This window comes from Xyrauchen texanus, chromosome 27, assembly GCF_025860055.1.
Source record: "Xyrauchen texanus isolate HMW12.3.18 chromosome 27, RBS_HiC_50CHRs, whole genome shotgun sequence".
Classification (NCBI taxonomy): domain Eukaryota; kingdom Metazoa; phylum Chordata; class Actinopteri; order Cypriniformes; family Catostomidae; genus Xyrauchen; species Xyrauchen texanus.
In genome coordinates this window covers 15,564,796-15,579,804 of record NC_068302.1, presented here as the reverse complement: position 1 = coordinate 15,579,804, position 15,009 = coordinate 15,564,796, and the positions used below count along the sequence as shown (strand labels likewise).

The 15,009-nt window shown below is 36.8% G+C and overlaps 1 protein-coding gene across 1 annotated transcript in view; it reads left to right on the top strand.

Moving 5' to 3' along the window:
- Positions 1 to 15,009, top strand: part of LOC127621513 (GDNF family receptor alpha-2-like) — a 157,658-nt gene that overhangs the window by 42,102 nt on the left and 100,547 nt on the right. Inside the window, exon 3 of the mRNA XM_052095161.1 lies at positions 12,767 to 12,853. Within this exon, the coding sequence (XP_051951121.1) occupies positions 12,767 to 12,853 (87 nt within the window). The remainder of the gene's footprint in view (positions 1 to 12,766; positions 12,854 to 15,009) is intronic.

The following is a 15,009-nucleotide window of genomic DNA, read 5'->3' as shown; positions in this document are numbered from 1 at the left end:
TTCGCTCATCTACAATATTTCTATAAGACGTATGTCAATAAGTATGTCTCGGATGTCAATAAGACATTCAGCAGATGTCTTTGAGATGTTTATGAGTTAGAATGTATGTATATCTGATCGTTTTAAGATGTTTATCAGATGCTAATTAGATTGTGATGCTTTGCAGATTAAAATATCTAAAACAGACATCTCTGAGATGTACGTGTGCCATCTGGGTATTCTCCATTCAGCATATTTAAACTTGCACATTCGCATTGGGTTGTAATCAAATCAAATCAAATCAAATCACTTTATTGTCACACTACCATGTACTCAAGTGCAACAGTAGGTGAAATTCTTGTGTGCAGTTCCGAGCAACATAGCAGTCATGACAGTGACGAGACATATACCAATTACAGTAAACAACATACTTACACAAAACAATTTACAAATCAAATGTACACATACTTACACAACACAATAATTATATACAATGTACAGTAAACAATACACACAATATACAACACACAATATACAATACAATAAGTAAGGAGTATATGAAATATATATATATATGTATATGAAGTAGTATATTGAGGAGAATATGTTGACAGTCCAGTGTGAGATTGTAGATGAATAAAGTGCAGTGCTAATTATTGATCGTGATAGATAAAGTGTTCAAAAGTCTGACTGCTTGGGGAAAGAAGCTGTCATGTAGTCGGCTGGTGCGGGTCTTGATGCTGCGATACCGCCTGCCTGATGGTAGCAGTGAGAACAGCCCATGACTCGGGGGGGCTGGAGTCTCTGATGATCCTCCGAGCTTTTTTCACACATCGCCTAGAGTATATGTCCTGGAGGGAGGGAAGCTCACCTCCGATGATGTTTCTGGCAGTTCGCACCACCCTTTGCAGGGCTTTGCAGTTGTGGGCGGTGCTATTGCTGTACCAGGTAATCACAAGAAAACCATTGATTTGGAGTCAATGATGTCAACTTTGGTATGGTTAGACATACCATTTTTTTTATTTGAATGTAGATGCAAATGAGTTTGATGGACATGGGCACTATGAACTGTATGGAAAACAGCTGCGCGAAGATACTTCAAAAATGTAACTTGTTGGAATGTCAAAAGGGTGAGTAAATAATTTTGCAATAAAAGTAAAGGGAGATGTTCTCCCTGCACAGCCGTCAGACCAAAAATCCAGAAAGACAGTATAAAAGATCCAATATTGATTTGAAGTTTTCTTTTCTGTTTTGTAGAGGGTAAAAGAGCAGCAGGTGTTTGACTTCAGAGTGACCCCCCTGAAGAAATAAAATAAAATTTAATTAAACTACTAACACTAACAAAACAGAATGAAAAATACCAAGTAAACATGGCTGATCACCCCAATGAACCTAACTGGCTAGAGCACAGAATCAGACACTAATACTAAGGAGAAAAATGCAACAAAGTCCCTAAGCTCTCAAACGCTGGGGGTTTGGTCTGGATGCTGGTAGGGAGCTTGGAGAAGTGCAATCGGCCCAGAATCCCAACAGCTCAACTTTAGGAGGCAGAAGAGGCGTTCTTAACCCACCACAGTCATAGTCACCTAATCACTGCTGACAGGAGGTGCGATTAATTTTCAAAATCAGCAGGAACCTACAGACTCGCGATAGAAAGCGAGAGAAACACACACACTCAGAAAGAGAGAGAAGTGAAAACATTATAAGCACATGGGACATAACACTGAAGCATACTGTATCATAGAAGGTTATCAGTCACCAAGGTTGATGCAGAATGTATGTTTTAATTAGGCAAAAGTAACTGGAATTGGAATGACAAATTTGAATCCTTCCAAATGTTTTCAAATTTCTAATCAATCCCCTTTGCTTTCTATCATAATTTCACCAGCAGTTTTATAATGTGGAGTGTTCAATTACAATAATTCACATCTTCCAATTATGTTACATCTGTCAGTCTAACTGCAGAATAATTTATTACACATGGTCAGCAGGAAGCTTGATATGAATATTCACTGTTCCATGTTAGTGGTTTAATGTGAGTTAGAGGCTGTCTGAGGACATATGCCATCATTCATCACATCACTTGTACACTGTCCGGGTGTACCCCATCCGGCTCATATACCGCAATGGAGCTCACAGATCCTTAATTCTAAGTGACAGTGGAGCTCACGTTCTGATAAAATGAGAGTGACACAGCTTTAATACACTAATGATCTGCATTCCCCAGCTGAAATGGGACACGAGTGCCCCCCGCTAGTATGCAGGTGTGTGGATCACATGGAATGACTGAATTTAAAAATTCTGGATTAGTGCTGTTGAGACAGAAAGGCAGAAGTGAGCACTTGATCATTTAGATTTTCTTGACATAGAAACTTCACATACTCAAGTTTTCACTGTTTCTCCAACAAAACTACACTGTAAAAAATAAAATTACCATTTGTCCAGCGTACTGTGATTTTTGAGTCACATATATTAGGAATTGTGAATAACTGTGAATCTACATAAAAATACATGTTAATCCAACAGAATGCTACAAAATGTCACACTACATGTTAAACAATGTTTTCTGGACAAACGTTTTTATGTTGACCGGCAAAGCTGGGAGCAAAATAGTTTGCGCATGCGTGATGAGAAAAAACATTGCGCCAAATGCACAGGGTTTCCTTCTCCATTTTGTGCTTTAGCTTCTCGTTTTATCGGTCCCATGTGGAATTCGCTCAATCCTGATTCTACGAGGATCTAAATATTGCCCTACTACTGTAGGTGAGTATTAAAATTACTTTGAATTTCATGCATGCAATGAATTGTATATTCCTGAGCTGACGGTGTTTTATTCAGTGGTGATTTCGTTGACGAATAATTTTCGTCACTGAATTTTTACAGACGATAACTAAATAAATAAACCGTTTTGAATGGGAAAAAACTATGACAAAAATCTGAAGTTTTCGTCAACAAATAAAAACTAGACGAAAGTGTTAGATATGGAATATTTGGGAAGAGATCCAGTCAGAGCATGTCCTGGGTTTGTGATATGTGCTTGCAGAAAACTATGAGAGCCTGGCCACTACCTATTACGTTTAAAAATTTTAATGTTTAAATGTATATTAGCTGTTTCTATGTGCAGTTTCAAAGTTGAAATTTCACACACGCATAAAGACGCGCCGATTTATGTTTCTGCCGGTGGATGCTCTACGTAAATTTGGTCCGTTGGTACCTATGGTTGCTACACGTGAGTGCTCGGCATTCTCCGTGAGTGCTCGGGCCCTGAAGCACCCAGGGGATCGGCGCCTGCACGCATATGTATACGTATATTTGTGCTTATAGAACAATAATTCTTAAAAGATTTCTTTGTACATCATATGATTTTAAATATGGGGACATAAAGATATTGTTTAGGTGTAAAATGTGACTCTTAAATGCATTACATTCTATATTTTATAATAAATGTAATTAATATAAAGTTGAGATTCTTACAATTTAAGGTTCTAACTGATCATTTTCTATTTTCCAGGATGATCCAAGCACTTAATGCAGTGTAAAAACTGCAAATTCAGCAGTTCAAGTGAAGATGTCCTTCTGAAGCACTACCAGCTGCATCACCAAAGACTTTCTAACTGGCCTTGCATTCATACGGAGTGCGTTTGTGTTTTCAGAACTGCAGGTGCTTTAAGATCCCACCTATCTAAATCACACCCCATCAGTGACACGGTCAATCGAGAACTTTCAACATTTAATTGTGAATTGTGTGAATTCCGAGAGATTTGTAATGAGAATTTATTTTTTAGTCAGCAAATTCAGTGCAGTTTGATATTGTTTTGAATGTTAATGGATCTGGTTTTGCCTATGATTTTTTCTAAAGACATCTGAAGTAAATTTGGACAACTATTTCCATGTCTACATTTTAGTTTAAATTGTTAATTAAAGGGAAAGTTCACCCAGAAATGAAATTGTCATCATTTACTCAACCTCAGGTTGTTCCAAACTTGTCTGCAGTTTCTTTCCTATGCTGAACACAAATTAAGATATTTTAAAGAATGTTGGTAACCAGACAGTAGACAGTAGAAGTAGACTTCATTTGTGTTTTGGAGAGGAAAGCAGCTCGCAAAGATTTGGAATAACATGAGGGTGAGTAAATGTTGACCAGAATTTATTTCTGGGTGACTATCCCTTTAAGATTTCAATAACACTTAGAATTGACAAAATATTTTATACATTCTTAATGCAATGTTTACAATTTGCATGTGTTCAGAACTGAAATAAACGGATGAAGGAATAAGAACATGTTTGTCATTTGTAAATAGATGTAGAATCACTATATATATGAAAAGGATATGTGCCGATGCTTTATTTGGCCAATTAAACTTTTTACATCCAGGAAACAGAAAAAAATAATAACCTCAACAACAGTAATTGTTGTTTCAATTGCTGTGACAAGAATATATTTATTTGCAAAATACGAAGATCAAAATAGCATGAACGAACAAATTTACGTTGGCTAAACAAGGTAGTATTAATGAAAAGAACTAAAAATAATTGTTGAGACAACTCAAAAGTCTTACTGCATCAAGTTGCCTCATATTTTTATGTTTTCTCAACTATTTATTTTTTACAGTGTATTTTTTGATTGCGTTGTGAGTACATATACTTAATTCTAAGTGACAGTGAGCTCCACTGTCACTTAGAATTAAGGATCTGTGAGCTCCATTGCGGTACATGAGCTCAACAATAATGTTAATGTAAAGATATATATATATTTTTTTAACCAAACTAATTATTTTACACCCTATCTCTGGGCCTCTGATGGAAAAACTTTGTGGCTTCAGCACCTCCTTTAAACTTAAATGTAAACAGCCACTGTTATGATTTGCTAAAATCATGCAGCCACTTGACTATAGCCATATTTGAAACTGAATTGGAAGTTTCGACTGTGTGGATTCATTTCCTCTGCATTGTTTTACATGGATTATTGCATCAATCTCAAAACTCTGCAGATCAGGAACCACATCAATCTCAAACCCTCACCGCTCAAGAACAACCATAACAACAACAAACCATTGTGGTAAGTTATGGCATCCACTCATGTTATTTCTTCCTGCATTAGCAGTGAGGGATTTACACACGATTAATGTACGCAATTATTCAGGCTGACGGAGAAGGTTAATGAGTTAGAGACATGCACCTGAACTTTAGTGGAGGTCAGTGAGAAAGTATCTACCGGCTTCTCTGTTTCAGATGCGGATAGAATAGCGAGCAACTCGCACACTTTGGTTCCAGCTGTAGATTCTCTGCAGCAGGGCGTTTGGGTGATGTCTCGGCAGCATACTCGCACAAAGTGACTCCACTCTCCCATTCCTGTTAGGATTTCTAGTCGATTCTCCCCATTCGATGTACCCACTGAGAATCATTTGAAAGAGCCTTGGTCATAGGTGATTTTATTGTAAGGAATGTGGAAATAGACTGCAGCCACCATTGTTAAATGCATTTCCGGGGCTTGAGCATCTGACAAAAGATCAAATTTACAAGTGCTGGCTAATGCTAAACGTAGATTTTTCAAAAATTGTTATTCATGTTGGCACTATCAATGTCTGGCTTTGCAAGTCGGAGATCATTAAAGATAATGTTAAAGAGGTGTGTGAACTTGCAAAAATTATATCAGACACTGTACTATGCTCTGGCCCCTCCCTGCTCGTTAAAGATAAACATCATATAAAGGTAGGGCTACTAAACATTACATATTGGTGCTTTGGCTGAAAGAGATATAAATGAAAGTATTACAGAACATAGTTTGGATTTGTTCTGCTTGAGTGAAACCTGGCTTAAACCAGATGAATATACTAGTTTAAATTCATCTATTCCCCCAGGTTATTGTTATAAACATGAGCCTCTTCTGAAGGGTCGAGGTGGAGGTGTTTCTACAATTTACAGTGAAGTTTTGGTGTTACTCAGAGGACAGGACAAAAGTTCAAGTTTTTTGAGGTAATAATGCTAAATTTGACACTGTCATATATAAATAAAAACAAATCTGTCATCTTTTGCCTTTGCTATAGTATATTGATCACCCGGGCCATACTCATACACATTGGGATTAGCATTTATTGATATTCTCAACTCTCGGAGTCAGACAAAATGTGACTGGACCAGCTCATTGCCATAATCATACGCTAAATGTTATATTTTCATGGAGTTGATGTTAATACAATAGAATTTCTACCGCAGAGCGATGACATCTCAGATCATTACTTTGTCTCTTGTTTGCTGCGATCAGCTAATGTCACTCAATATACACCACGTTATCTTTCAGGTAGAACTATTCTTTTGACCACTAGAAAGATTAAGAAAAAAGATTCACTAATAATCTTCTAGAATTGCCTCACATATTTAGTAAGCCAAAAAGTCTAGAAGAACTTGATGTAATAACAGAAAATATAAAAACCGTATTCTCTAGCACTCTTGGAAAATGGCTCACAAGTGGAAGAATACCAGTTAAGAGGTATTTCGTAGTGCATGGAATTATGGTGTCTGTAGCTACAGACAGCCGCTAAAAGCTGCCAGGTCAGCATATTTTAGCAAACTCCTAGAAAATAACCACAACAATCCTAGGTGATTATTCATTATTGTGGTTAAATTGGTTAGGAATATAACATCGACTGAACCAGATATTCCATCGCAGCACAATAGTAAAACTGATAAAATAGAAATCATCAGAAATAAAATTGGAACTCTTCAACCAACTGTCACTGCACCTCAGAAAACAGTGTCTCATATATTTCCTCATGAGCAATTTAAATCCTTCACTGGCATAGGTCATGAAGAGCTAACAAAACGTATTCAAAAAAATTCAAAGACACAACATGCATGTTAGATCAATTCCAACTAAGCTCTTAAAAGATGTATTCCCTGTAATCTCAGAACCTCTTCTTAATATTATTAACTGCTCGCTATCCTTAGGACATGTCCCAAGAAACCTTAAAATGACTTATCAAACTGCTTATGAAGCCACAGCTTGATCCTGGAGATTTGGCTAATTATAGACCGATTTCAAATCGAATCCCAAGAAATGGTATATATGAACAATTTCAGTCAGGATTTAGGCCCATCACAGTACAGAGATTGCACTAATCAGAGTTAAAAAATGACTTGCTCTTACCATCTGATCGTGGCTGCATTTCTCTTCTAGTGCTTTTAGATCTTAGTGCTGCCTTCATGATAGATCATGACATAGTCTTGAATAGGCTGGAGAATCATGTTTGCATTAGTGGACTTGCATTAGCATGGTTTAAGTCCGATTTATCAGACTGCTACCACTTTGTATTTGTGAACGAGGAATTGTCAAATCATGCAAAAATTAAGTATGGAGTGCCACAGGGATTAGTTTTAGGGCCTCTGCTTTTCTCCTTGTATGCTTCCCTTGGGATATATTATCAGTAATCATGGAATAAGTTTCCACTTTTATGCAGATGATACCCAACTTTGTATGTCTTCTAATTCCGACAAAATTTGTATCAATGATATTCAATGATTGGATTGCCAGAAATTTCGTTCTACTCGATTCCGACAAAATAGGTACTAATTATTGGACCAAACAATTAGCCGCTAAAATATATTTTGATATATTTCAGTGTACTATTACATTGTCTTCTACAGCATTGAACTTCAGAGTTATGTTTAATACCAATCTTCTCTTTGAAATAGTGTTTGGTTCGAGTCCACCTTAGTCAAGTCCAAGTCCTTAAACAATCAAGTCGAGTCTGAGTCCAAAACGGCCAAGTCGGACTCGAGACCGAGTCCATAACAGGCCGAGTAGAGTCCGAATTAATCTTTTCATGAATCTGAATTAAAATTGTAACCGAATTAAAAAAAAACATTTGGCAATATAATTGCAAAAAAAAAAACTACATATTCAAATTTTTTGATTAGTAAGTATTCTACTGAACAAATTTCAAAGTGGTTTCAGAATGAAAGCATATGATTAAGGTGTATTAAGACAAAACCGTCATTCAACACAATTCTTATTGCATTCTGTTGACTTTTTCAATTGTTTTTTCCCTCTACTTGAACATAGACTAAAGAATGTGAAAGCTGCGTTAATCATTACAACTAGAGTTGTGTATTTCAAATTTGAATTGTTTATTTTTTCTAATTCATTTTCAATTTGTTCATTCAATTTAGTTTAGTTTCATCTAAATTTATGGGTGAAATGCATGTAATGTAATTAAATACATTTTAATGTGTTTAATACATTTAATAAATTGTAATATTAAAACATTTAATAATTCGCATAAAAATAAACAGAAAATAAAAACCGAAAAGATCAGATACATTAGAAATGTATTTTTAATCTACTACACTTCACACTTTTCAGGCAAACAGACACCTGCTGTGTCCAGATATAGCCTACTTCCCAATATCAAGATAGCATATGACAAGCTCAACTTGAGCTGACGTTTTGTTCTTTTGACGGATGTTCACCTGTGTTCTTTTTTGCCATTGAAACGCAAGTGCCAGCTTTACAGGTAACACACAGAATTTACACTACAAATATGTGACCTACTGAGTTGTACAATTTCCATCATAGTCTATTTCATACGTCATATTAGTTTAAATATCCCTAATATGCAGCATATTTGTTTGTCTCGATAGTCTACATTTTCGTTTAGAAATGACTTTGCATAGTAATGCAAGTCTGATAAAACATTTGTTCTATTTAATCATTTGCAGTGTTGGGGAACATACTTTAAAAAGTGTGCCTGTGATATTGATGTTTCTGGATGAGAGTGGCAGAGCATGTGTTATTATCTCTTTCGTGCACATACAGCACGGTCGCGTGGGTGAGAGAGTTGAAAGAGTGTGCACTGCTGCTCTCAGACAAAATAATCACATGTAAGGATGCATGAAAACTGATGCGCAGTATCAAATACAATGTATGATAGTACTAGCTTTAGAGAGCACATCATTATGAAGACAAAGCCAAATCCCAGACATTTAGAGGCAATTTTTCAATCTCAGCCAGATGCTTTTTTCAGGTTTGAAATAGAGGACGTGTCTGGGGAAAAGAGGATGTATCCCTATGTTGTGTTATTTGGTTACTTGTTTGTCATTGCATCACAAATGCCATGGACTCAGGGAAAAAAATCCTGAGTCCTAAAGACTGGAGTCTGAGTTAAGTCAGAGTAAACAGTCCGTGACAAGTCCATTAAAATTGGACTTGTGATAAGTCCAAACTCGAGTACCCAAACTCTACTTTGAAAATCAAATTTGCAATGTTTTTAGAACAGCATTCTTCCACCTCAGAAATAATGCTAAGTTATGACACATGGATTCTGTTGCTGATGCCGAACAACTAATTCATACTTTCATGACCTCAAGACTAGATTATTTTAATGCATTCCTGGGAGGATGTACTGCAAGTTCAATAAATAAACTTCAATTGGTTCAAAAGGCAGCTTCCAATGTGCTGACTAGAACCAAGAATAATGTTCATATTAGCCATATTCTATCATTGTTACATTGGCTACCTGTCAAATTTTGTATTAATTTCACATTTCTGGTAACTACATACAAAGCTTTGAATGGTCTAGCTCCACAGTACTTAAGAAACATTCTTCATGCTATATTCCATCACGTTCATTATGATCACAAAATGATGGCCTGTTAATAGTTCCTAGAATATTAAAATCCACAAAAATCCTATTTGGCTCCTAAACTTGGAAATAGTCTCCCTAACACTGTTTGGAACACATACACACTCAGTTTAAGTCTAGACTAAAGACCCCTCTATTTAGCCAGGCATACACCTAATTTATCCATCAAATCACAATTAGGCTGCTTTAGTTAGGTCTGCAGGAATCAAAAATATTTCTCAGACTCTGTAATAAATTGAATGGCATCTACGCTAATATTATTCTATTTGTTTCCATGTCTCAACCCCAGAGGTTACCAGAGCTGGCCAGATCCAGCTCCTTTCCTGCTTGGTGTTGGACTCCACTGCTATGTGTCACTGAGTGATAACAACAAACTTCAGCCGGTGCTAGCCAGATATCACTTCAGTCTTTTACGATGGAATTACAGTTGGAACTGGCATCAGTTCATTCTCAGAAGACATCGGATACTTCGCAGTTCTAACGGCAGATCATTTGATGCACCTCATTTATCTCTGCTTGCATCACCTTTGTCTACTGATGGACTACACTCTTGAAATGGAATACGTGGACTATCAATTAATTGCCAACAAAAGCCTTCATCAGCAAACTAACAATGGACAATGCATCTATGTGAACTTCTGCAATTAATCCATGATGGACTTCAAAGACATTAGTTATTATATTTATTTAAACACTGGTCCTTAACACTTACTTGGTTTACAAATTTTAAACCATGACTTGCACTGCACACAAATAACTAATACTGACATTACAATTGAAGTCAGAAGTTTAGATATACCTTAGCCAAATACATTTATTTCAGTTTTTCATAATTTCCGACATTTAATTGTAGAAAACATTCCCTGTCTTAGATCAGTTAGGACCACTACTTTATTTTTAGAATGTGAAATGTCAGAATAGATAATTAATTATTTCAGCTTTATTTCTTTCATCACATTCCCAGTGGGTCAGATGTTTACACTAGGTTAGTGTTTGGTAGCATTGCCTTTACATTTTTTAACTTTGGTCAAACGTTTTGGGTAACCTTCCACAAGCTTCTCACAATAAGTTGCTGGAATTTTGACCCACTCCTCCAGACAGAACTGGTGTAACAGTTGATTCAGGTTTGTAAGTCTCCTTGCTCGCAAATGCTTTTTCAGTTCTGCCCACACATTTTCTATCGGATTGAGGTCAGGGCTTTGTGATGGCCACTACAATGCCTTGACTTTGTTGTCCTTAACCCATTTTGCCACAACTTTGGAGGTATGCTTGGGGTCATAGTCCATTTTAAAAGACTGGCTTCCTGGCTGATGTCTTGATGTTGCTTAAATATATCCACATAAATTTCCTTCCCCATGATGCCATCTATTTTGTAAAGTGCACCAGTCCCTCCTACAGCAAAGTACCCCACAACACCCCCATGCTTCATGGTTGGGATGGTGTTCTGCTGCTTGCAAGCCTCAACCTTTTTTCTCCAAACATTATGATGGTCATCATGGCCAAACAGTTAAATTGTTGATTCATCAGACCAGAAGACATTTCTATAAAATATATTTGTCCCCATGTGCCCTTGCAAACTGTAGTCGGGCTTTTTATGGCAGTTTTGGAGCATCTTATGGAGTTTTGTGTTCTTTGCCACAGTCGCCTTTGGCTTGCTCACTGGGTTTCTAAATACAATTTATTATTTAAGGATTTATTTGATACACTTTACAATTATATTTACTCAAACCACACAGTGATGACTAAGACTTTATAGATATTACAGTTTCATTGTCTGTTAAAGAATGATTTTATGTAAAGGTGCTTTGAAACAATTTGTTGTAAAAAGCACTATACAAATAAAAATTACTTGACTTGACGAACATACTGTTTAGTCCAAGCGGGTTGAAACAAAATAGTGTCATAATAAACTGAAGCGAACATCGCCAGAAACACATAAAAATGGTAAAAGATGTTGTTCTAGTTCATGTTTACATAACACCACCAATTTAAAATAGTGCAGATGGGTGAAAGAAAACGCCCAGGATGCGTTTGAGCTCCAATTTTAAGATGCAGCCAGCTGAATGAAATAGAATGGGGTCTTTTCAAAATTGTAACTTGACACATCTTTTAAAAGTGGCGCAGATGCATGACAATGATCAAGACTTCTGTTTAGTGTATGTTTATATTCAAAAATAATTCAAAATGGCCCAAATTTGTCCCTTTGGTTCAGGAATAGTAAGTTGGCAATAATGGCCTGTTGGTCCTGCTCTCTCTCAGTTTACGAACTGAGCGCCAGTGGGTGGGGCCAAGGATGCAGTGATGAAAAGTAGGTATCGATGTTGCTGTAGAGGCAGTCATGAATTAATGTGCCTTCTAGTGACCTAGGGAAGTTGCGGAAGTAGAGAACGATGTGATTTGCAGCTTGATTTCATTAAATGCTTTTGTCGCAATGGGGATTAAGTTTTGAGTTCTTAAAATTACAGAATGTTATAGTACAATGACCTCTCACGTGTGTCAAAATGTCAAGGAATAATGGCTAACTCATGACCCCTTTAAATAAAATAAAACACTGCATTTGGATCATTAAACTCAACTGGCAGTCATTTGTTACACCTACTATACTTGCCAAGATATACAGTAGATGATATACTTGAGATGCTTGAGTACAGTATATTATTATGCATACTGTCATAATGCAATGCACTAGATTTGACCTTCCATTTCCAGTGTAATTATTACACCAACACTGAAATCAGCTGTGATTTTTTTTTTTGAATCTCTTTGACACTCTACTAAGAGTAGAGAAAGTTTTTCACGACATTGGGTTGAAATAAAAAACTAAGCTTTGCTATTTCCGAGATAACTGGATGACACTCACTGAACTAAGTAAACAAATAATGAGGTATTGTGCTTACAGTGTACTGTTTGAAATGTTTATTGTTGCATATTGTAAACTTTTCACACACTATTGTTAAAAACATAGGAAGCAATAGTGTATATTTTTTATTTAAAAAACAAAAATGAAATAGTACCCAAAGCCAATGAGATAAAGTAGAAGTTAGAGGTCAGATGTCATACATTATTTAGTGGACTATTATGCACAGGTCTACCAAGTGAGAATGATGTCATGTGATTATAATATTCTAATTATGCTCTTTTTGTAGGTGAGGACTTTTACGAGCCATCTCCCTATGAACCCATGATGCCTCACCGTCACTCAGATGCATTTGGCTTGGCATCAATCATCTCAGGTAAACAATATATTTGTAATTATTTCACTTTTGTATTACTTTCTTTCAATGCACAGTATTGTTTGTTGTTGATGCTGTATATTGGCTCCCTTTTATTACCATTTCTTATATTAAATTAATAATGCCCAGCACTAAATAGCAATACAGGCCAGTTATTGTGTTATATTTATATATATATAGATAGATACAAACACTGGTGGCCAAAAGTTTGGAATAATGTACAGATTTTGTTCTTATGGAAATAAATTGGTACTTTATTCACCAAAGTGGCATTCAGCTGATCACAATGTATAGTCAGGACATTAATAACATGAACAATTATATTACAGTATTTAAAAAAAATTCAGAACTTCTTAAACTACAAAGTTTTCTTATCAAACCATGCTCCACGCAATGACAACTTTGCAGATCCTTGGCATTCTAGCTATCAGTTTGTCCAAATACTCAGGTGACATTTCACCCCACGCTTCATGTAGCACTTGCCATAGATGTGGCTGTCTTGACTGGCACTTCTCACGCACCTTACAGTCTAGCTGATCTCACAAAAGCTCAATGGGGTTAAGATCCATAACACTCTTTTCCAATTATCTGTTGTCCAATGTTTGCATTTCTTTGCGTGCTCTAACCTTTTCTTTTTGTTTTTCTGTTTCAAAAGTGGCTTTTTCTTTGCAATTCTTCCCATAAGGCCTGCGCCCCTGAGCCTTCTCTTTACTGTTGTACATGAAACTGGTGTTGAGCGGGTAGAATTCAATTAAGCTGACAGCTGAGGACATGTGAGGCGTCTATTTCTCAAACTAGAGTCTCTGATGTACTTATCCTCTTGTTTAGTTTTACATCTGGCCTTCCACATCTCTTTCTGTCCTTGTTAGAGCCAGTTATTCTTTGTCTTTGAAGACTGTAGTGTACACCTTTGTATGAAATCTTCAGTTTTTTAGCAATTTCAAGCATTGTAATAGCCTTCATCAGAGGTGGGAGCAAGTCACACATATTCAAGTCACAAGCAAGTCTCAAGTCTTAACCATCAAGTCTTGAGTCAAGTCTCAAGTGCAGTGCAGACAAATCAAGCAAGTCAAGACAGTGACTCACCTCAAGCAAGTCAAGTTGAGTTCTGTTGAGTTTCAAGTCGAGTCAAGTCACAGTACTAAAATAAATAGAGGTTAATTTTTTTAATAAATATTTATTTTTGCTCTGAAAAGATGAATATCTTTTCATTCATTTTTTATATGAAGTTTATAACAGTAATGTGTTTTATATATATATATATATATATATATATATATATATATATATATAAAATAGTTAATTGCATTAATAAACATGCTTAGTATTTTTATCATGGGCACTTAAAAGTACTGTGAATACTTCTAGATGCCTTATTATCCAAATTGTTTAGATTTTTAGAATTAACCAGTTATAATTTATAACATTGCATGTATGCTGTGTAAAAATGTGATCAGATTTTCACATGCGGTAAGACTCGCGGTGGTGGCTTGTGTGTTTACATCAACACGGAATGGTGCAAGAACTCTATGCTAGTCTCTAGTTACTGTTCATCGCTGTTGGAGACTGTTAGATGCAGACCTTTTTATCTACCACGGGAATTCACCACTGTTTACATAACCGGAGTTTACATTCCCCCCAGCGCTAATGCTAAGGAAGCGCTCTGTGAACTGTATGGGGCTATGAGCGAACTGCTAGAACGCTCACCCCGACGGACTGTTTATTGTCGCCGGAGATTTCAACCATGCGAATCTCAAGACAGTGCTCCCTAAATTCCATCAGTATGTGGACTTTGCAACGAGAGGGGCGAACGCGCTTGAGCTTGTTTACACAAACATCCCAGGCTCGTCAGACGCACAAAACCGCTTCAGAAGCAGGTGAAAACCTGGCCAGCAGGAGCCATCTCTGCTCTTCAGGACTGTTTTGAGTGTACTGACTGGCACATGTTCAGGGACGCTGCAACATATGGCGATTCTACCAACTTGGAGGACTACACAGCATCAGTGACCAGTTTCATCAGCAAGTGCATTGATGATGTCACTTTCTCCAAGACCATCACCACACGCTCCAACCAGAAGCCGTGGATGACTGCGGAGGTGCGCACGCTGCTGAGGTCCCGAGACTCCGCCTTCAGAGCAGGCGATAAGGCAGCCCTA